Genomic DNA, 22,785 nt, shown 5'->3' with positions numbered 1-22,785 from the left:
GCTTTTTTTATGAGTTAAGTTGTCAAAGGTTTTCCATTAACTTGTTTAAAAAGGTTCCCGACACCAATTTATGTTAGGGTTTTATAAACAGCCTTCTGTTGCCATGGTGCTGTTGTGACATCATCATGATGATATATTAATCTGCAGCCTGGACAGGGAAGTTTGTGGGTAGTGAGGCTTGCCTAGGGTGCCACATGCGCTTCCGCCCCCACTCGTCCACCCCTGAACTTCCCCTCACTTTTTCAGCTGTCGGAGTATAATGCAGGTCATGATTGGCCCATACTGACAGATCATTAGAGTCGTGTGCTCTGATGCTGCTATTTATATTGGTATATAATTATGCCGATTGTGCAAAGCCTTAGCATCATGACATGAGAAAGGTTACCATGAAAAAGAGATTAGCATGAATAAAAATGGGAAGCAGGAGCTAGAGAACCAGGCGACTAGTGAGAAAATTATGCAGAAACAGGCAGAACAACATAATAATTAATCACTCTAATAACCGCAGATGAGAGGCGTGATTTGTTCTGAGCCTTTTACTGTAGGTGGAAAGATAAGAGGAACATTACAGACAGGGGGGAGGGCTGTTAGTGTCTTTCCCTCAACAAAAAGCACTAAAATAACCCAGTCTACGTGCCTGCCTTTGTTGGTGTTGATGTATCATTATAACATGTTGCTGCTTCACAGGCTGTAGAGATGTTTATGATCTGAAGCGCTTCATTACTCTTAATGCAGTACAGAAATCTAAGACTACGAACAATAACACCCTCAGCGCGGCAGCATTACGTTGTTTCGGTCGACATTTCCTTGTCAATGATCATTCCTCGGTGCTCTGGCCTCTACCGACATTTGTATAGGAAAAACAATTGAATAAAACATGATAATTTGCCTGCTTGCTCATTTGTTTTTACACCATCCATGACTCTGCTGTAGTCCTAATGTGTGGTTTCATTGTGATGTAATCAGTAACCGTCACTTATGTAAACCAGTGCAAATCCAGGAACAACTAGTCTTTCATTTCCTTTTCATTTTAAATTGTGAAAGAAGTAGCATTTTACTACATGTATTATTTAGTAAATTGCATAACAGCACAGATATTTCTTTGGCTCTTAATAAGCAATTGCATAATGATTCCTTATCTCTATATTTTATGGCATCTATAAGTTCATAGAGCTTTTTTGATAGATGTTTCATAGAGGTCTTCAATGGCACATTCATTTTTAAATAAAATCTCTGCGAATATTATTTGGACTACAGTTATTATAATGAACTGTTCTTGTTTTTTTTTCCCCCACTAAATCACATTATTTGCTGTATTCGTTCATGTGGTTGGGTCTGTTTTGTGAATATTTCCATAAGCAGGCACTGCCTAAGCCACCCAAGGCCTACAGCCGAAAGCTGACTGGGAGCTGGGTGCTGCTGCTGGTTTGTCATACAGGGAATGAGCCGTGGGGGCCGACCTGGGAGTAGCCAAAGATGGAAGACGGGCCTTCATTAAAAGTAAATGACCCCAAAAGGATTCGCTATTGAGCCGGGAACCAGCTGATGTGTCTGAAAATAGACAATCATAAAGCAGGGGCCACGGGTGACCGCTCGCCTGATTGGTTAGAGATGGCCACATGATAGCGGGCGGTTCTTTCAGAATGTGTACATTTTAATGGTTTGTAATGACATTCGGGGTCAGGTCATAGGTCAGCGCTCTGTTGTGTGCGTGGCGGAGAGAGAGGGAAGGAAAGGGAAGGAGACGGAGAAGGTAGAAATGTGCTGGAAATGCTGCTTAGCCATGCCAGGAAGGGAAGTGGAGCCCCGAGCACTTGGACGATGTTCAGGAATCTGGGGAGACCCCAGGGCATGGCATGAAGAGGTGGGCACCTGGCAGGGCACTGTGTTGGTACAGCAGCATACGGTATGTGTGCGCGCAGGCTGGGGGGGCGGGGTGATGCTTGGAGACATAACTGGGCTTGTAATTGTAATTTGATTGTGTGGGTGTTGTAGAAGCAGACTGGGACATTCAGGTGTGGGTGACCATTTTTATCAAGTGATTAAACGTTTGAGGTGGTTAGTTTAAGTCCAGAGAGTAAAAGTCCAGACCAAGGTTTTGTTTCAGCTAGCCAGTTGAGTACTCTATGAATCTAACTCTTTATACTCAAGGAATATTTTAGTCTGATTTTTACTCTATAGACCTAAATTACCCACCTCTGTTAACTGTTCATACCAGATTTGATCTTTTTCCCCTATTTAAGACTATATCTGGTTATTGCGGGTTACTGCTGTACGGGATGCGGTAGTTTATAAATAATATACAGTCGGCCCTCGTTTATCGCGGTTAATGAGTTCCAGACTGTACCGCAATAAGTGAATTTCCGCAAAGTAGGATTCTTTATTTATAAATCGAATATTTTCGTAGTTAGACCATAGAAAACCTGTATACGGCCTTCTAAATACGGTTTTTAACATTATTAGACATGAAATAACACCCTTTAGTCACCATTACTGTTATTATTGCTGGACACGGTAGCAAGAATGGGGAGATGAGGAATCAGGATCGAAGGGGTTATTTGGAATCACTCCATACAGTATGCAAGACACAGGAACATGTAACATCAAAACATCAATGACAGACCTGGGGTTACAGACTCTGACGTGGACTTAAATACATCGGGCGAATCAAACTGACAGAAAAGAGCTGGTCATGATCGGGGCTGCACACGTGGTTAATAAGGGGGAGTGGTTAATAATGGGGGAGTGGTTAATAATGGGGGAGTGGTTAATAAGGGGGAGTGGTGCACAAGAGGATCATACAGGCAGGTCATGACAATTACATTCATATTACCCAATATATTAGACAAAATAAGAGAAAATAAGACATATTAGAAGTTACAAATATCATTATTATTGTACATTTAACTACAAAGAGCAAAGATACTTCCGATGCGTAACGATGTATCATTTTCATTGTCTCAATCAACTTTTTAATGTATATACAAAAAACCGCGATAGAGTGAAGTCACAAAAGTCGAAGTGGCGAGGGACGACTGCCATGTATGCTAAGCTTGCTTATGTGGTCTCCAGATGATGATCAGATTAATGCGGGCTTTGATGCCTAGGACCCCATACCTGATAGCTGATGTTCAGAACTGATCACTGCACTGAATTAGCAGGTCTCACCACTCAATGCCTGTGGGTCTGATTTCACAGCAGTTCCGATACATGCTAATGTGCTGTGTCATGCATACCAGTTAAAAGTTTACAATAGTTTTGCATGCTTTCCTTCACAAAGTATTAATCACTGCTTCATCAAGCTAAAGAACTGTCAAAGGTACCCAGACTGTTGTTCTTTAACCAGGCTGACGTATGAAGCATAGCCATGCTACTTAAATCATGCTCTTCAAATGTTCAGTCATCGTTGAAGAGTGCTTACTTGCAAGTCAAATATTACTGATTACTGATTACATTGCTTAAATTATCTTATGTCACCTAATAAAATGTAAATTTTTCTGTAAGCCATCCCCGTTGAAGCACTTGAAGCTGGTTTATTTTAACCTTGGCTGCGGCTTGAAGGAGTTTTCCTTTGTTTTCAGTCACACAGCAATATGTTGACGTGGCCCTGGTTGTTCGCGGCTGAACGTACCGAATGGCTCCAGACACTTTAGAGGTGCATTATGTGAGCTGTGTGAGTGAAATACGTCCCTCTGAATCAGTTCTGCTGAAGTAAACCGCAGCTCGACGCCCCATGGAGAAGATGGTCCCTGTACTGCGCCAGGATGTAAAAGGCAGATGGCTGCCAGTTATTATCGCCTGACGGTGTCACCTGACCGGAAATGCTGTGGATTTGACTGGCCCAGAGCACAACCATTAGCAAACAGGGTGGCACTATTGTATGGTCACGCCCAGAGGGCAACCGCGTGCCCACAAGCTCCGATTGGCCGATGGGCTTCCGCAACCCGGATCCGCTAAACAAGAGATGAATGTGCAGGTTTCCCCGGCCGTGTAGCTCGTTAATTTGAGCCTCCCTGGCTACTTGGTCCTGTTAGCGAGAGATGAAGCATCTGTCTGAAATGTCCCGGTCACGGTCAGTGCTCGCGGACAATTCCGCTGGGAGGTCTCTGGCCTGAGACGACTGTTATTTATACGAGAGGTCTTAAAAGACCGCCCCCCCCCCCCCACACACACACCTCCATTTACTTATGGTCATTATAACTCAGTGTTATCCGGTGTTACCTTTGCCGCAGATCTCCGAGTGTCTTTCCTGATCACGGGCAAAGAAATACAAATCATCGCCCTACCCAACACCCTCGCTTTTCAGATGAGGTCAGGTTAGGGTTAGGGTTAGCGTGTTGGATTTCATTTCAAGTGGTACGGACTGACCGTTAACCCTGCCGACCGCATGTCAAGCTCTTCCGCTAGACACCTCCAGATGCACTCTCCCGCTTGATTAATCATGCCGCTCGTGTTTACCATGAAACCCGCTCCCGCCGTGATCAAACATCACAAAAAGCAGTTTGGATCCACAGTTGGCATCTTTCACATTTTCTTGCTAGGTGTGTTTGCTGTTTGATGCAGCCGCTCTGAAATTTCAGCCAAGCACTTTCCTCAACAAGACCCCTCCTGAGGCCAGGACCATTTAAGCATTTAGTCCTGTCCATAATTAATAACTCATTAATTATTCTATTAACTATCTGTTGCATTACCATATGGCTGTAATATTGAATCTTGGATGACCCAATTGATTTAATACACTAAGGGCAAATTCCAGAGTCCAGATTGACTATGAATACTGTAATTATTTTATCATCCATTTTATTACAGCTTCTCTGGCTTTTGGATACCACAGTTTCATTGCTGTTGATGTATTTAGGGACAATGGAAGGAATGTACAATGGGGAGTTGATATAAAGGAGAAATGCCGATGCCCTAATAATAATAAATGCTGTTATTAGGAAGAGCCCACAGGCAGCCTCGCATACGTTAACATGGAGTTGATCTACTTACGATGGCTTTACAGCAGATTATGCTTCCAGCTGAATACTGCCACCATCTTAAATAACCCAGTCAGTCGGCCTTATGAAGCTGTTTTTCATAGGATTAGGATTTTAAATAAGGATTTAAAGACGTTCTAAGAAAACAGTCCCCGATGTATGATTGCGGCCCTTCTTCCGTTTTCCAAGTGACATCCAGGGATAGCGGGGACGGCCGCTTGCCCAGCCTATCACAGTTAATCGCTAATTAACAGCGTTTAATTTCTCAGGGGCCGATCTGTCTGAGAGAAGAGTAGCTTGTATATTGTCTGCTCTCTCCTTACCCTCTGCTCCTACTGCTGTATTGCTGTATCCGGAAAGAAAACACTGTTATTTATCAATATCTATTCTAATCAACTGGGCATTTGAATTATCCTAAATTTAGATTTCATAAGCTTTCCTTTTTCTGGGGGGATATGTTGTGTCGGACGGGATGAAGAACACAGGGCCCGGTGTTATGGCAAAACAAAAAGGCATTTTATTAAACTCAAAGTAACAACTACTGGAAATCAACACGATCCCAAGGGATCAGATTGGCAGGAGGGAGCGAGGAGGGGCACAGGCAACACGAGGGACGACGTCAGTGACGGGACTGGGAAGCAGTTTCGTACCAGACTGACGAGGGTGCAAACAAGAGGCAGCTGGAGTGATTAACATGAGAGCAGGAACGATGCTCTCCCCTGTATATACATGTTTGTTGGTATCTATCATCAGATATGATGGCATATGCGAAGGTGGCCCAATTTTCCCATGAGGATGACGACTATTCTATTGTTGAGGAAACACAACAATTGCTCCTCAACAATATTTTGAACTACCTTGAACTGTTAAGCGTAGCAGACAGTGGGGTTTGGAAGGTTATTTCTGCAGTCGTTTGTCCTTAGTAACCATAAGTGAGTAGGCCGGGTTCTTAGGCACAGGTACCTCCTCAGCAGGTAGGAGTGGGTTCCAGCCTGTGGTCATGTGACCTCCATCCCCAGCACAATTCAGCAGTGGATTGTCCAGCATCCCCCCCCAGCAGTGCACTCCAGTCCATTCCAGCCAATCCATGAAACATTGCGTAATTTAAAAATGTTAATTTCAATAATGCATAAGACAGTGACCCATCCCGTTTCTCATTACCAGCCCTGCCTATTAGCACCCTAAGCCCTGTAAAACAGTGTGTTAATTGCACACACTGGTAGTCCTTTAACCTGCGAGTTAATTATTTTTCCTTCAGGCTAGCATCATTAGCAGGTATAAGGCTTATTAAAATAAAATAACGATTTAATAACCTCCCCGTAAATTTATCCAGGAGTGAATAGACCCGTATTTTCACCTGACGATAGAAGGCCGGAAACAAGAGTTATCCGGCTGAAGATAAAAGGCAGCCGTTAACTCTTTCAGGGTCGGTGTTGCGTTCGGTCACGGCTGACAGGAAGCAGGCCTATCTCTCTGTGGCGGTCAGGGCTAGTAAACCTATTAGGCGACATTAGAGGCCACCTATGGTGCCATCTACTGAGGAGGTGCCGACTTAGCAAGCCAATTTCACTTTGTCTCGGACTGGGGTTGCCGGCAGTGAAGCTTGCCTATGCTACCACATTGGCGGAGGCTCACCCTCGTCTATGGTTTTGCCTACAGCTGGCCAGATGTTCTCCCTGATAGGGAAGCGCATGACAAAGTCAAGGCACCAGTGCAAGTCAGATTTATACAGAGGTAGACCCAGGACCCACATCCTTATTGTGACGAGGCCTGGCAAACAATGCGGTACTGGCCTTACAAGGGTACATTTGTCAAGGATTTTATTCAACTAACTATGCAAATATTAAGCTTGTTTAAACTTTGGTTTTCTTCAGTTGCTTGCCAGTATATTGCGTCGTAACGAATAAGTGAAACCACTTTCATTAATCCGCTAGTTTCACAAAGCCATTGGCAAAAGATTGAATTATTAAGGTATAAATTTAGTCAAGTTCATTCTGCTCAAAAATAAGTGCTTATGGTTTGTGGAGTGCAACAGAATCTTTTTTATTTAATACAGCTTTTTCATGGGCTTGTATTAATTAACTGGTAAATAATTTTTAACCACATGCTTATGTGACTTTCTACTGATTACTTTAGTTTCAGGATTTAGAGTAAAGCACAGTATCCATCCATCCATTTTTTATACTCACTTGTCCTATGCAGGGTTATGTGGATCTGGAGCCTATCCCGGAAGCTACAGGTGCGAAGCATGAAATAACCCAGGGCGTGCCGCCAACCCATCACAGGGCACACACTAAGTCAATGTATGACAAAGCATATTGTTTTTACGTTCAGTCCAATGGACATTACATTACTGTTGCACATCTGCTCTCCAAAATATTCCCCAGAGCATATTTGTGTACCTGACTTAATGATGAATTAAGCTCAACGTGACGGCGAGGAATGAAAGGGACGATAACAGCCACATAGCTATTTTATTATTGATTGCGCTTGAGGCTGAGAGGAGTCTCAGTGATGTAAATTAACAGAAAGTAAGTGGCGGCACGATGTTAGCACACCATTGCCGAGGATTCTGAAATATGTACAGCGTTAGGATCATCCAGCCATCCATGCGTTCCTCCATTTTCCGCACCCATTGGTCCGCTGCACAACTTCAGGGCTTCTGAACCTATCTAGGAAGCTACAGGCGCAAGGCAACCCATCGCAAACTGTTTGGACCACATCGAAAACACTCTACGATGGGACTTTATCGTGATTCTCTTTTTTCTTTTCTTCGTAATAAAAATGCCTTTTGATTTACTGGCATGTGAAGACTCAGGCCTGAGGTGGAAACATCTGTGAGGGAGATGTACTTTGCGGGAATCCCTAGGCATGGCATGTGAAGGTCACGCTCAGGGTATGTTTCAGGGAGCTCTTCAATCAAACAGACAACTAGCGTCAACTAGCAACTTGCAGCAGCATCGCAGAAAACGGTCCGGGCTTAATAGCAACGCACGTAAAACATGTATAAATTCCGTTTGTTCTGATGCTGCACCCATGCGTTCATGTTTTGTCCGCGGTCTCTGGCAGGTGCAAGTTGAGTGTGACGTGGAAGAATAATGCAGTGACCAGGCCTGGTCCCACATCCTTCTAGCCCTTATTTGTGGCTTAGATGGCATTAATTATTTATGCGCCCATCTCCTTCATTTTCGCCGCTTATGGACGTGGAGGATTACAGAACTTAAGAACCAGTGGTGGTGAGAACACAACCACAGGCATGTATATTTTATGACTTTCCTGCCTGCCTTTGGGAAAGTCACTGAAGGCCGCACCGTGACATCTTGGCAATTTGTTGTTTCGCCGCCGGAAGATCATTTTCTGTCCGCGGCGGTTTCTTATGGGCATCATCTAAAGCAGCCACGTGTCAGACTGATCCTTGGGGGTGTAGCTGTAGCCTCGCCCGGCTGAGCACGGAAGACGTATTTCAGTGCCGTCTGGATGGACGAGGCTCGCTGTGCTCGATCTGAAGATAGACAAGAAGGGAAGGGGGCCACCACCTTCCAGCTGGCCCCTGGAAGTACTACACCGCCACCTGTCTGATGTCTCTTCAAAGGGAGGGTGTGGCACAGAGCCCTGCAGGAGTGCATGCTGCCTGTATATCACCATCCCCCTGAGCTTTTGATTTATTGCTGCAAATAGTAGTAAACATAGGACTTCTGCCATAGCACTGAAGAGAAGGGGCAGAAGTTGACCATTATGTCCCTTTACTTCTACCCTGGGTGACCCACGGCAATGCAGGACGCGATAACAGCCCCTTGGAGAGTCGGATGTTTTTAGGAGCAAGTCCTACTGAGGGTGGCCCTTTTATTGCCTTTTTGCTTTTATGAACCAGGGCAAGGAGTGGATACTGCATGTACTTATTTCTCAGGGGGTCCGTAAAACAGGGATATCTCCTGTTTAGCTGTAAAAAGGCATATAATGCCGCCCCTCCCTCACACAGACAAGCATCACTGAACTCCATCTCCATGCTATTTTTCCTGAAATCTGGAAAATTCTGAGGCAGTTTCCAACTAAGAATGTGAGGGGTTGTGGTCGGCCATTTTTGTTTCTGTGGCATACCGTGTTCTGTGCCACCCGGTTTCCTGAATCCCAGCAGTCACATATCGTTCTACTGCTTGACCGCTCCTCAGTTAAAGCACTGTTTTTTTTTCCAAACGTATGCACTTCGGATCACAGTATTTTCCGACCTCCGCCTCAGAGACGGCTCGGATTATATAATCCCCGAAGGAGCAGTAATTATTCAACAAACGTGGCGAATGGCGGAAACATTCTCCGTCCTGAGAGCCACGACCGAATCAAGCAAAGAGATGTCATGCTGGGGAAGTACTGCAACCCCACGAAAGGTCCTCAAAACTGGGCCCATTTTTCACAGATGCGCTCGACTTTGGTGCCTTATTGTGCCACGGAGCTGTTATCTACATCTGCAAATCCTCATCCATTCCAATCAGGCGGCAGGACAGCTGCATTTAATTAACGCCACTAATAAACGATTCTCTGCAGAGACCTCTTCATCAGGGCCCGATCCGCCACAGACCAGGCCCCCGCTTCGGCTCCTGCCTCATCAGTCACGATTTGCTACTTTGCTCGCTTTTCAAACGACTCCTGTCCGGGGAGATAGTCAGCTGCGTTTAAAGGGTGATTGTCTCCACCCCTCCACACACACACCCCTCTAACCCTAATAAACATGGCATTTGGCCACCTGTAAGCATTGTAATACATGGATTTATCAGGTTAGCTTACAGAGATCCTTGCAGGGTACAGCTGAGTAGTTTGTCTCTTCTTGTTTGCACTGATGGGAGCCTGAGACAAGCGGCTGACTGGAAGCGAGACTGGGGGCAACGCTTTGGGTCGCGCTCCGTTTAGCAGCCGCTAAATGTTGCCATTTTTTTCTCTAAATGGCAAACATTTTTATTAAAAAGTTTGCGTTCTTTGTTTTCCTAGTGTTCTAGCATCCCTTTGCAAATACTTCACTCACTATCTTGCACGAGCTTTGTAGTAAAGCAGTTTGGCCCATCGACCCTTGTTGATATGGTTGCCCTCACATGAGTCATGCTGCATCGCTGGGGTTTGGAGAAGCCGTGCTTTTCATGAAGTTTTAGATTATTTAGATAATTAACATTGCATATTTTATATCAAAATAATGGTCCGCAAACCATAAGCACTTATTTTTCAGTAGAGTGAACTTAACTAAATTTATACCTTAATAATTCAATGGTACTATCTGTTTTTTTTTTAACATTTTAATTACTTATACAGGCAGCCCCCAGGTTAGGAATGTCCAGCTTACAGACACCTCTGCCTATTATATTAAGAAGTCGAATTAAATACAATACTTTTTAATAACAAATACATACACTACTTTGTGGCACTGGTGAAAACATTGCGTGGTTTCATGGATTCGTCAGCTTGTGCGGATGTAGTTACTTTTATTATTATTATTATTATTATTATTATTATTATTATTAATAATATTATTATTATTATTATTATGGCTGTACTATTATTTTTCTGATTTACCTACAAATTCAACTTAAAGACAGGCTTAGGGAATGGATTATGGGGACTGCCTGTAAATTGCACCACTAATAGTTATTGTTAATAAAATATACTGTGAATGATTTGAAGCATGTGCATCTTAACCCTTATTTGCAGGTTAAGTATGGGTTAATTTGCCAATGATTTTTTTTTTTTCCAGTTTAAAACTACTTTTCAGTGCACATTCTTTGCAACGTTACTGTGAAGAGATTATGGTCTGCATTTAATTCAGTTCTTGACCAGTGGTGTAAAATCCCAGAAGTTCGTACGACGCCAGCTTCACTGAGGATCACCGTACGAAAAAGAAAGATAAGATATAATAAACCCAGTAATAAGTTGAATGCCTGTGTGATGGCCGTAATGCATCATACTTATCCTCTGCGGCCAATAACGATGATTAACAGCCATGACCCAGATGTGGGCGAACGCGCCTTAGTTTTGCACAATAGTCCCTATATTGCTTTTCTGTGGTCATTCACTCTATTCAGTTTGCGTTACTGTGGGATGCCGGGGTAAGCAGCTGAAATGTCTGCGGCATTTCTCGCGAACGTTGACTCCCTAACTGAATCGACCATGAGGTGCGCATTCATCGCCGCTCCCAAAGTGAACCGGCGTCATCGTCCACCGACTCATCACGATGCAAATCGCTGCAAATGATGAGTAACTCCAGAGACTCTGGACGAAGGGAGGGGCATTGGAAGGAGAGTGGGGAGCCTGATCTGCAGAGGTTGTCCAGAACGATTAAACTGGGTCGATTATAGACGGCAACCTGGAGCTTTTAAGCGCCGGACGTTTCCTGAGAGCCGTGTCAGACCGACAGGTGTGATCCTGCTGAGCTGCCATTCCTCTCAGTTGTCACCGCGATGTGAGTTTTTCGCTCTGTGCGCTAGACTGCTGAGAAAATGCTGGTGTTTGAATTCTCTTAAGATAGTCGGAGCCGCAGAGGGAGTGCCACGTCGTCACGGAAACCATGAAGGCGGTTTGCTTGGGGTCCGCCTGACTGGGAGGCCAAAGGTCCGTTCCGTCTCTCGGCGCTCATAGCAGCGACCACTCCAGAACCTCTGTTTTTTTTTTTAATACACATGAACTTTCATTTTCACTTTCATTTGATAATATTTCAAGAGTATGTCAAGAGTATGGGGGATATACTATCCGTGGTGGAATTACTATGTCACAGTGAATGCCAGTTCAGATATGCAAAAACCAAAGCAGCATATTTTCTCAAATTTTACATTAAATTTACATATTACTTATTTTATGTATATAATTTTTTTTTTTGCAATTTTTCATTTTTATTTCTTTTTAGCGTTTTTTTATTATTCATCACAGTGTTTACAGTTTATACAGCTGAACGATTTAGTAGTCACAAAAAAAAAATAATTAGCAATGTGGAACTGTTGGGCTCATGTATAGAATAGATCATTCACTGTGCAAGGATCAGGGATCCTGCCTCAAACATATGCAGCACTTCTCTGTGGCAATTTAAATTATATATGTCTGCTTCAGCAGTCTTCAAAATAACATGCTATTGACAACCTCCACATGTCACCACTGTTCTCCGTAAATAATATATTGAGTCGAGGGAAACAGGCAGCCAGGTACACTATACAAGAACTCGCTGTTCTAGGCTTTACATAGAGATATAATTCACGGCACCATGGGGTCCGGGGTTGGGACATCCCACTGTAAATTGCTCACTTCCCTGCTGCTTTCACACTTAGGATAAAATATGGAGGCAGGTAATTGCCTTTCCATTGCTAGAGAATATAGGGAAGATAGAGGATAGTAAAGTCAAGTACTAGATTGGTAGGTGGCTTCAAGACATGAATTATGGGAAAGCTGGTGCACAATAGCACGAATAAGTCACTAAACTGGAAAGGTTTGCAGAACATAATTTTATGCATTTTTCCAATCTAGTCTAGTCCAGCTGAACCTCTTCGAATCTGGGCTCACGTAGGGTTTGGAACCTTCCCGCATGAATACTTCCTGTGCTGTGACTACGATATATTCTCATATCTTTCTATGGCTGGATACCTAGCAAAGTAACTTCCTTTTGGACGAAGGACAGTTATTTAAATTGTAAATGAGCAGATTGTGATGAACGAGTGCGATAGGAGTTCTGACCTCTCCCCATGTATCACTCTGAGCATTTACATTATTTCAGGTTCAGCCTCTTAAAGTTCTTTATACAGCAGGATATTTTTATTGAAGTTGTTCAGGTTAAGTGCCTTAATTAAGGCTATTACATCAGAGCTCCTGCTGGGACATAAGCCATTAACCTTGGGGTTACGAGTCGATCCGCGTGAGTGTTGCGCTACCCGCTACCACGATGGTGGGCGGGGCCTTTATTGAACCAGCCAGGTTGTCTGCACTTCTTCAACACCTGTGCGATCACCTGTGGGGGGGCAAGTGCTGAGCCATAGCCCGGGGCAGCTGCTGGGAAGGATGGCCTTGGAGCCCCCAGACGAACGCAGCACAGACCCTGGCGTAATCACGTCTGTCTGTGCACCATAAGGCTGACCCCGGCTGGAGCGCCACCGATTCCCTCAGATCCTTGCAGCAACATTTTCATACACGTGAGCCCACGTCTCTGGATACAGACCTTTGGATAGGGACTGGCTCAGCTACCACACAACAAGGTCCCTCTGTTTCCCGAGGATGCTCCCCGATTCCCAGGCTGACTACTATAGGCTCATTATTAATTCAGACTCGTCTGAATAACGTTCCCACGCTGCCGTGCGCTGCCATCTGGCCGCACCAGCTGGGGACGCCAAACCTGACAGACCCATTCCTGGGCAGATTTCAGTAATTCAGGTCCAGAGAGTAAAGGTCCAGACCAGGATTTTGTTTCAACCAACCAGTTGAGCATAAAGAGTCACAGTCACAGAGTGTTCAGCTAGTTGGTTGAAACAAAATCCCGGTCTGGACTTTGACTCTCTGGACCTGAATTACCCACCTCTGTACCTGGGTTAGGTGAGCTTAGCAGGACGTTTGGATTCTGCTGTGACGTGGTGTCACACCCCAACTATCCCAAGTGCGTAAATATTAGGCTAAAGTAACACGCGGAATAGTGATGTGGGGTTTCATCCGGCTCCCCCAAAGAGAAGCACCGCACCGGGTTTGCGGAAACCTGCCAAAGTAGGAGATCACGTTGTCTTTCCCATTAACCTACTGATGAGAATGTATGTTGGAATCCAGATCCTCTCCGATGATCCTCTCTGCGGTTCACATTCCATTCTGCTGCGTCTTTGTTTTATTTATTTTACTACTTGATCAAGTGGATTTAGACTCATATTTGAGCCCTTTAGAAGCAGCAAGGATTATTCGTAAATCCAGGACCTCAGCATCCTTAATGGGACACGTGATCGGATGCCCTCTGTCATGCGACCAGCTTTTCACGGGGAACGGAACCCTTGATCCTACTCCAGTACGATGACTAAGACCAGGAAGGAGATGTTCTAATGTTCTTGGTGCTTCACAGATTCTGGTGCCTCGAGACTAATTACTCAGTGGCTCTGATAAATATAAACATTTTAAATATGCATTTCTGTTCCAGTCAGAACCCCTGCTTGATAATTATCTTTCTTATAAGATTTTTATTAAGCCAATGGGTACAATCAGCAAACCATGAATCAGACTTAAACTCCAGTGCTGTATTTTCCTGAAATATACTATTATTACATGTATTTACTTTATTGACAACAAATGAAAGGCATTTATTCGGGTTTAGTATTGTTTCTGTCCATTTTGCTGAAGGGCTTTTCTTTTGTAATGTCAGTATGTTCCTGTGTCAAGAAACTTATCCAGTATTTGTCTTGCAGTGCATGCTGGGAGACTGTGCCCTCTGTTGTAATTTGCATTGAGTAAAGCGTCAGCACGGTGTTTCTCAGTCTTGCCCATACTGGGAGAGGCGGTGGTGCTTAATGGTTGGGGGTGGGGGGTGTAGGTGAAAATGCTCCGCCATCCCCACATCAGGGTCCCAGATTCTAGCACCTTCGGAGGACCAGCCTTCGACCACGCTGCCACCAGCAGGCTGCATTTCTGTGATGCGACGTTCTGTAGACTTTCGGCGTGAAACGCTCCCTCACTGACTCACTCTCACAGGCATCACTTCGGCTCCCCAGATTATGCGGGCCTCCCTCGCCAACCCCACGTGCAAGGCTCCTCTTCCAACTAGCTCACATCGGTGCAGTAAAATGTTCTAATAAAAACAGTAGCCCTAAAATCATAACCATTCATCGGATGTGTTGTATTTTCATATTTCCGCCTTATTACTTGCCAGGAATCATTAGGAACTGTGTGAGAGGGGCCAGTTTTCCATTTTCCGTGCACTGTAGCATGAACTCAACCAATTACTATTTGCATTTAAGTCATGATAGCAATTGTGTTGTTTGTGTAGCTTGGTTAAGCGTCAAAACATTGGCGCTAAATGCTTACATGCGGTATACATCCCTTTCAAACATTCTTATTTTTATTTTTCCGCATATATGTTAGTGGATTTTGTACTGGGCCCAAGTCCAGGTCTTCTTATTCTCCATTTCCATACCCTCATCAGACATGTTTACAAAACGGCAGGGGAATCAAACGTCGACTGTAGTGCAAATCATTTTGGCCACAGTGTCTCAGGCTGCTTGGTCTCAGCAGCGTAGCCAAAGCATGCTTCGTCCTCACAGAAAGACTAACTTCTGATCCCTGTAGAGCAGAACACTTGTAACTCTGTCAAGTGTCCTTGATATGATTTGTGAAAGGCTCTGTGCTCATTTCTAATGGAAGAGGTTTTTTTTTCTCCCTTGAAGGCTAGTTTAGGAAATTCTACTTTCTTGTGGTACAGTGATTGGTCAGGAGTTAGTCTTCTGCACTAAGACTGTGGATTGCAGATAGGTGGTAAATGAACCAATTATTTACAAAAGTTCATGACTTTTCTGGGAGTCATTTCCCAGCGAGGCTGGCCGATGTCTTGTTTACTCACTTTGCTAATCAATCACAAAGTGGAGTCACTGACCAGATGAGTCAGCACTACCAAGAGAGTACGGCTGTCCAAGGGGATAATAAAGTGGACAGTTTGAACGGTATAGTGACAATGACTTTACTTTAGCCCAGTATTTCCCTGTTCGGTCCTCGGCGACCCACAGATGGTCCATGTTTTTGCTCCCTCAGAAACAAGGATGGTTTGCAGGTCCCTGAGGTCCTGATTGGGAAACACTGCTTGTAGTCTAGCTGATATGCAGTCTATCTTATATTATTTACGATTTTGAATAGCACTTCCTCATGCACCTTCCTTATAGATTATGAGGGTCTCTGGGTTTAGTGGTTGACCAAAAGTGGCAACCTTGATCTGCCCCCTGGTGGTCAGATTTATCTCGCAAGCATTAAAGACGGTAAGTGTCGGTTACAGTACAGTGGAAATATCACAGATAGCTCTAAATATTATTAATGTTCATATTTCAAGTTAAGTACAATATAAGAGGGTTGCCGAATCATTGCAAGTGAACAGTAAATGACATTTTTGCATATTGTCATGGTAGCCTTGCAAACGAATTCGAGCAAATTGTGTTTTTTTTTTTACACTTTTTTCCACGCATATACATGCTGCTTTTTAAGATAGACGATCTTCTGAAATGGCTGCATGTGCAATTTCAGAATCACATAAATATGGATTATGCCATGCACCAGCTTATCTGAACAAAAGTCAGTATTATAATCATCCAGATGTCTGTCTGGGAGAATGGATTTAGACATGACTGATGTAGTAATTTTGGAATTGTTTATGACATTTTCACAGTGTGGTAATTCCCCCTCATTAAGAGGATTATGGGATTTACCAAAAGTGCACAACCCTGCAATACAGCATCAGTGGGTGATGCTAATTTTCTGGCTTTCTGCAGGAAACGATAACAACAGGGAAAATACCACAAAAATGCACAGATCTGTATCCTGTGACACCACGACAGGATGATCTGGGCTGATCCATTTTCAGTTTTTATTTTTATTTGCTTGTATCCAGGCAACAACAATATAACTTTAAAGCAAAAAAAAAAAAAATCACCACGCTTATATTTGCTGGAAAATCTTGGAATAGCTGTTCGGTAAGGTTACTCAAGCAATTTTATCAATAATCTTTAGCTTGATAATATTACTACCCCAGTATGCCAGCACAAACCACCACGTATACTGGTATTCCCAACATGACTAACATGCATTTTGATGGTCTTGGTTATCAGCTGGACATGGTGGCAATACCAGCGTATGTTGTCTTGGTGCTGGTCATTTTTTCAGCAGGGTGAAAAATAATGATATTAATAACGCTAAAAATGAAGGTTTTCTTAGTGTGCTAATTTGAATATTATCTAATGTTGGACAATCATGCCTTTATTACTCCAGTTCCTGTTGATAATGACAAACTTTAATGCTGTGAATGTCACTATTAGCACCATCGCTTCATGACCGATTGCAGAAATGATTCTGTGGCCCCAGGAAGACTTCCTTAGAGGGGTATTTGCGGCATGTCAAGGCCTGTCCATTGGAAATGGTCCATCATCTTGAGAAGAAAGGCATCTTGGAGCATTCCACCTTAAACCAATACTGTACAGTTAGACCTCTTCCAAGAAAGACACTTCGGCCTAGCTAAGCCAAGAATGAGATCTCAGATATTGAAAAGGAAAGGTGTTTTCTCTTAGAGTAATGAGAAACCGATGATATATTGCTGATCTGCATTCCCTAGGCCACCTTCACCCCTTCTCCCTCAGATCTTAATAAGTACGAATACATCTAGATCAGGTTCAGCCATTGATTTAATTTGATTTCTACAGCTTTTGTTTTCAGAAGTATTTTGACATTGAAATTGATTTTCAACTGGACACTTTTTCGTTAACCCCTACACCTTTGTATATTAGCTCCCGAGGTTCCCTGTGACGATCAATGTATTTTAATCTCTGTCACTCACCTCATTGGATTGTGCTCTCAAACCACATTTTCCTGCACATTAGCAACATTGCATCCTGCCAGTAGCACCAGGGACAGCTCATCCTTTGGTCCTTGATTGTCTTCTTCTGCTTGAGAATTGACATCTTTCATTATTTACCCATGAGGGTGTTTTCCTCCAAATGCGGAAGTGGGGGGGGGGGAATCAATAAACGCCCATAATGGGCAAGTTAAAAGGTCAAGCAAATGATCTTCCATTATGCTAAACTGGAGTCGGCTCGTTTTAAAAGAATGTGGGCTATTTGATGTTTCTTCTGGGGAACGTAAACACAGAGTGGCTTCAGTACTGTAGATCTGCATTGTGTGCTGTTGATAGGAGTTCCAGGATAATAGGGCTAATATAGATGACAATGCACATGGATGGAAGCCGCCCATAAAATCCGGGCTAGTGTTAAGATATCAGTGAAATGACCTATTCATAAGCTGATGGATGTTAAGTCAACCTAACCTAAATATGGCTGGTTACACACAAAATCCCTCCTGCATTAGATTGGTGATGTTATTGAGAGAAGAGATTTGTGCAAAAACACTGCTTCCTAAAAACAGGTTTTTAGCAACAAGATATATATTTTAAATGATTTTCAGCTAATTCATTGCGATTACAGTGATTATATTTTTAATTGCTGAAAACTTCACTTCAGAATGATGGTGAAATTGAAAATACAGTAAACCGATGGTCTATTTGCTGTGCGATTTTTATTTCCTTGCAGTACGTGGGAACAATTACTTGTCACCCCGTGTGCGTGAAACGACAACGGACCTTTACTAGCCGTCGCAAGATGCATAAATAAGTAGACTCATTCTAATCATGAGCGCAGGATGCATTTTCACGATTCACGGTATTTCGTGATGATGGGGAACGCAGATCTTAAATGTAAATATTTCCGAATTTCACACACAAAAATCTGTACTGTACATTTTCATGACAAGGGGTGAATACGCACCTTACACACCATGTATGACGCCACTGGGACACGACCCTCAATGTCAACATGCTTTCAGAGCATAAACTCAATGTATATTTCATCCATGACTCTTGAGAGTGAAATTTATTTTTTCTACATTTCCAAGAGTGTAGGATGCGTTAATATTAACACCCTCTTCATTTTTGTTTCTCTCTTGCAGAGTCATGACAAAATGGTAGACTGTATCAACAAAGTCATGCTGCATACAGCCGTATCATGTTGGCAACCATTCCTGGGGCTCGCCCTCGTGGCCGTCTTCATCAGCTCCGCCTTCAGCTGCCCCACCCGCTGTGAGTGCTCCGCCCAGAGCAAGTCCGTCATCTGCCACCGAAAGCGCCTGCAAAGCATCCCAGATGGTATCCCCATGGAGACCAGGGTCCTGGATCTCAGCAAGAACAAGCTGCAAGCAGTCAACCCCGATGATTTCTTGTCCTACACCCACCTGGAGGAACTCGACCTCAGTGGTAACATCATTAGCAATGTGGAACCCGGCGCCTTCAGCACGTTGTTAAACATGCACTCTCTCAGCCTGAAGGGCAATCGCATCAAGCTCATCACACTTGGAGTTTTCACCGGCCTCTCCAACCTGACGCTGCTGGACATCAGCGACAACAAGATTGTCATCCTGCTGGACTATGTGTTCCAGGACTTGCACAACCTCAAAACCTTGGAAGTAGGTGATAATGACCTAGTATACATTTCACACAGGGCCTTCAGTGGTCTACTCAGCCTGGAGACATTGACCCTGGAGAGGTGTAACCTGACAATGGTGCCCACAGAGGCCCTGTCCCACCTTCACAATCTCGTCAGCCTCCACTTGCGTTATCTTAGCATCAGTACCCTTCATCCTTACTCCTTCAAGAAGCTTTTACGTTTGAGGCATTTAGAGATTGACAACTGGCCCTCCCTGGATGTGTTCCCTGCCAATACACTGCATGGTCTTAACCTCAGCACACTCTTCGTAACCAACACCAACCTGTCTGCCTTCCCCTACCAGGCCCTCAGGCACCTGTCTCACCTCACGGTACTCAATTTCTCCTTCAACCGCATCAGTCACATCGAGGGGGGCATGTTACGTGACCTGGTGCGCCTCCGCGAGTTCCACTTGGCAGGGGCCCAGCTGGTCACCATCGAGTTGCACGCCTTCCAGGGCATGCGGTGGCTCAAGGTGCTGAACGTTTCCCACAACCGGCTGGACACCTTGGAACGGGGCGTGTTCCAGGCCCCGGAGAGCCTGGAGGTCCTCCTGATCAACAGTAACCCGCTGGTGTGTGACTGCCGCCTGATGTGGATCTTGCAGAAGAGGCACTCGATGCACTTCGGCAACACGCAGCCTGAGTGCAACACGCCGGAGGGGATCCGGGGAAGGCCCCTTCAGGATGTCAAGGAGCCTCTGCTGTCCTACTACGTGACGTGCTCCAAGCCGAAAATCCGGGAGAACAAGACGCAGACGCTCATCGTGGATGAGGGCCAGCCTGTGAGGCTCCACTGCAGTGCCGACGGAACCCCGAGGCCTGTGGTGTCCTGGTTCACGCCACGCCGACGCCAGGTCACCAGCAGGAACAACGGCAGGGTTACCGTCCACGCTAATGGCACTCTGGAGATCAGGGCCACCGAAGCGCATGACACCGGAGTGTACGTTTGCATGGCTGTCAACGCTGCAGGGAACGATAGCCTATCGGCTTCTTTAGCCGTGAAAAGTCGCGGCACCAGTGATAGGTCGCTTTATGCCAACAGGACCTCTCAGTACTACACTGACCCCAGCAACACTACAGCCAACGGGACTAACTTGTACAACATGACTTTCGGTCTGGACCTAAAGACCATTTTGGTATCGACAGCCATGGGTTGCTTCACATTCCTGGGCGTGGTCCTCTTCTGTTTCCTGCTCCTGTTTGTTTGGAGCCGTGGGAAGGGAAAGCATAAAAACAACATTGATATAGAGTACGTCCCACGGGCAAATGGGTCTGGAGCAGAAGGAGCAGAGCAAGCAGGACCCCGTCGGTTTAACATGAAGATGATTTAATGTCGCTGTTGGATTGTGGTGGCAGTGCTGGGCAACAGGAACCTCTGGAAAATAGTGGTGGCTTTCCTGAGCCGACCCCAGGAAAGACTGCAGCCAGGACCTCTGGCAGAAGGCAGAGCTGCGATAGGCATCACAGATACCGCATGTAGATCGCTTGCGATACCCGTACAGAGTCGGCGGTCACCCTTCCAGTCAGTATTAATGGACCTCAAACGAAAGGCCGTTCGTTGGTGTCCTTGATCAGCTTTTCACAATTTTTACCGTCTACATGAAAACAATCGGAGGGGATTACAAAGACGTTACTGAAGTGTGTACAGTACGAATTTGTATTTAACAAATTACTCTTATTTGTTAAGGCTTGCATCATGCTTATTCACTGCAAAGTAGCAACGATATAGAACATTTTAACATACTAACAATACTACATATATATACTTAATGCTACGTTAGGTATATGTATGTACTGGACACTCCTGCATCATTTTTAGCAATACTCAGCCTAATTGAGTTTAGCCCCTTTCATTAATGCATTACCATCAGGCTTTGTCGATTCACCAATACTAAATGGATAACCTGAAATCATTTAAGTGGGACTTTATGATACCGGTGACCAACTCACAAGGAGATATGTTCTGAAATAATCATAGGGAAAACTGCTCTGACGCCCTGCAAACTATGAATAATGAAACAAAAGTTATATATAAAAATGATTTTTGTTTATTCTCATAAAACACAGCCAATGTTTTATGATGCGTGTGTCTCCGATTTCAAGAGTTAGAAATTGCCAATTATTTAAACTCTATTTGGGGACAATGTGTGTGCGGTTCATTTCTTCGCCGTTTCTCCTCCTCGTTACGGGCAGCCTCGTTAATCACAGTCTGTCCTCCTGTTCCGCTCACCATGTCCTCGTCCTCTTGGCCCCGCCCTCCCGAGGAACTTTCTTGGTGACCAGTTGCCGTTACGTGTCTCCATCTCACTACGATGAGATTTCCATCTTTTTCTCCCCCGCCCAGTTAGAAATTTGGAATTTGTTGTGGTAGCTTCTCATTTTGTTGTTAAACCTCATTTAGATTGTGAAAAGTACAAAACAAACAACGAAAAAATCTATGTATGTCAAATAAAAAGATTATTTGTAACAGTGTTTTTGCATGTGTTTGGAATACAATAGAAAGTCAAACACCGCATACAATTATATTGACACAAATGTTACGTACTTTTAATGGATATTTTAGTTCTAGGAAAACAAGAAAGCTGTTTTTTCACTTATTTGTTATTGGTACAGGTCATACATTTAAAGAGGATATTTTATTTGCTTTTAAATATTTACCAGTTTATTTGTCCTTTTACTTGGATTTCAATTAGCATTGTGTGAGAAGAGGTTGGGTCAACGAATCCCACGAATTTCTCACACATTGTCATGTTATTTTTCCACACGATCCACTTGGGAGAGCCAGAATTTGTGCTATTCACACCACACTAATGGTCACTGCAGGGCTGTTCCTTCCAGAGAATCTGAATAACCTCCTGAAAATAACAAATGACTGTAAACAGATTAGCTAGCCAGTTGCTTACAGCGCAAACTGCATTTAGCGGCCGAAGTACGCAATTGAAGTAAATAGCCTTAATTAGCTAACAGAAAGTTACAAGACATGGTGCTGTGGGGTGGGGGGGGAGGGGGTTACTACCGTCAATGTCTTGACAGTGACTAATAACACACTGCATCTATTACAAAAATGTGCTCCCTCTCATTACCAACAGGCCTGCTGTTCCGCCTTTGAGTCTGGAGAGCATCAGAGTGGCACAGCAGTGAAGCAATTCATATTGCCAAAGATATTACACATACTGAGGCGCAGGGAGAAGTAAAGAAAGCTGTCACACGGATCCTAAGCCCTAAACCTTATATTCAATGTGCTCAGCACAAAGATGACAAAAGACGAATGGCGCGACGCTTACGTCGGCCTGCACGCTATCATCTGACTTAAACGGGAACGTTGACCGAAGCCGGTCCGCGTACGGTTCTTCACCGAGAACGGCCGCATGAATGCATCGTCTAATTACTGCTGAGGTCACAGGAAAGCAAAGAACCCCCTTCTTTTCCCCCCAGCCCAAGCTGCCATGAATATCCTCAGCAGACGGGGGGGAAAAAAAACCCTCATCTCTGCAAATACAGGGAATGGCGACGCAGCAGTGAATGAATCATTGAAGCTCCTCTCTTGTGAGTGATGCCACTCTTATTGGGTTTTTTTTAACTTCCTGCCTG

General features: G+C 44.2%; 1 protein-coding gene across 5 annotated transcripts in view; it reads left to right on the top strand.

The window, feature by feature from the left end:
- lingo2 (leucine rich repeat and Ig domain containing 2) overlaps window positions 1-21,661 on the top strand; it is a 219,669-nt gene extending 198,008 nt beyond the window's left edge. For all 5 annotated transcript variants that reach the window (XM_049002614.1, XM_049002613.1, XM_049002611.1 and 2 more), the window contains one exon: window positions 18,660-21,661. In XM_049002614.1, the coding sequence (XP_048858571.1) occupies window positions 18,672-20,525 (1,854 nt within the window). In that variant the 5' untranslated portion in view covers window positions 18,660-18,671 and the 3' untranslated portion in view covers window positions 20,526-21,661. The remainder of the gene's footprint in view (window positions 1-18,659) is intronic.
- The last annotated feature ends 1,124 nt before the right edge of the window (window positions 21,662-22,785 follow it).

This window comes from Brienomyrus brachyistius, unplaced genomic scaffold, assembly GCF_023856365.1.
Source record: "Brienomyrus brachyistius isolate T26 unplaced genomic scaffold, BBRACH_0.4 scaffold70, whole genome shotgun sequence".
Classification (NCBI taxonomy): domain Eukaryota; kingdom Metazoa; phylum Chordata; class Actinopteri; order Osteoglossiformes; family Mormyridae; genus Brienomyrus; species Brienomyrus brachyistius.
Note: the sequence above shows the minus strand (reverse complement) of the source record. Positions and strands in the feature narration are given on the sequence as shown.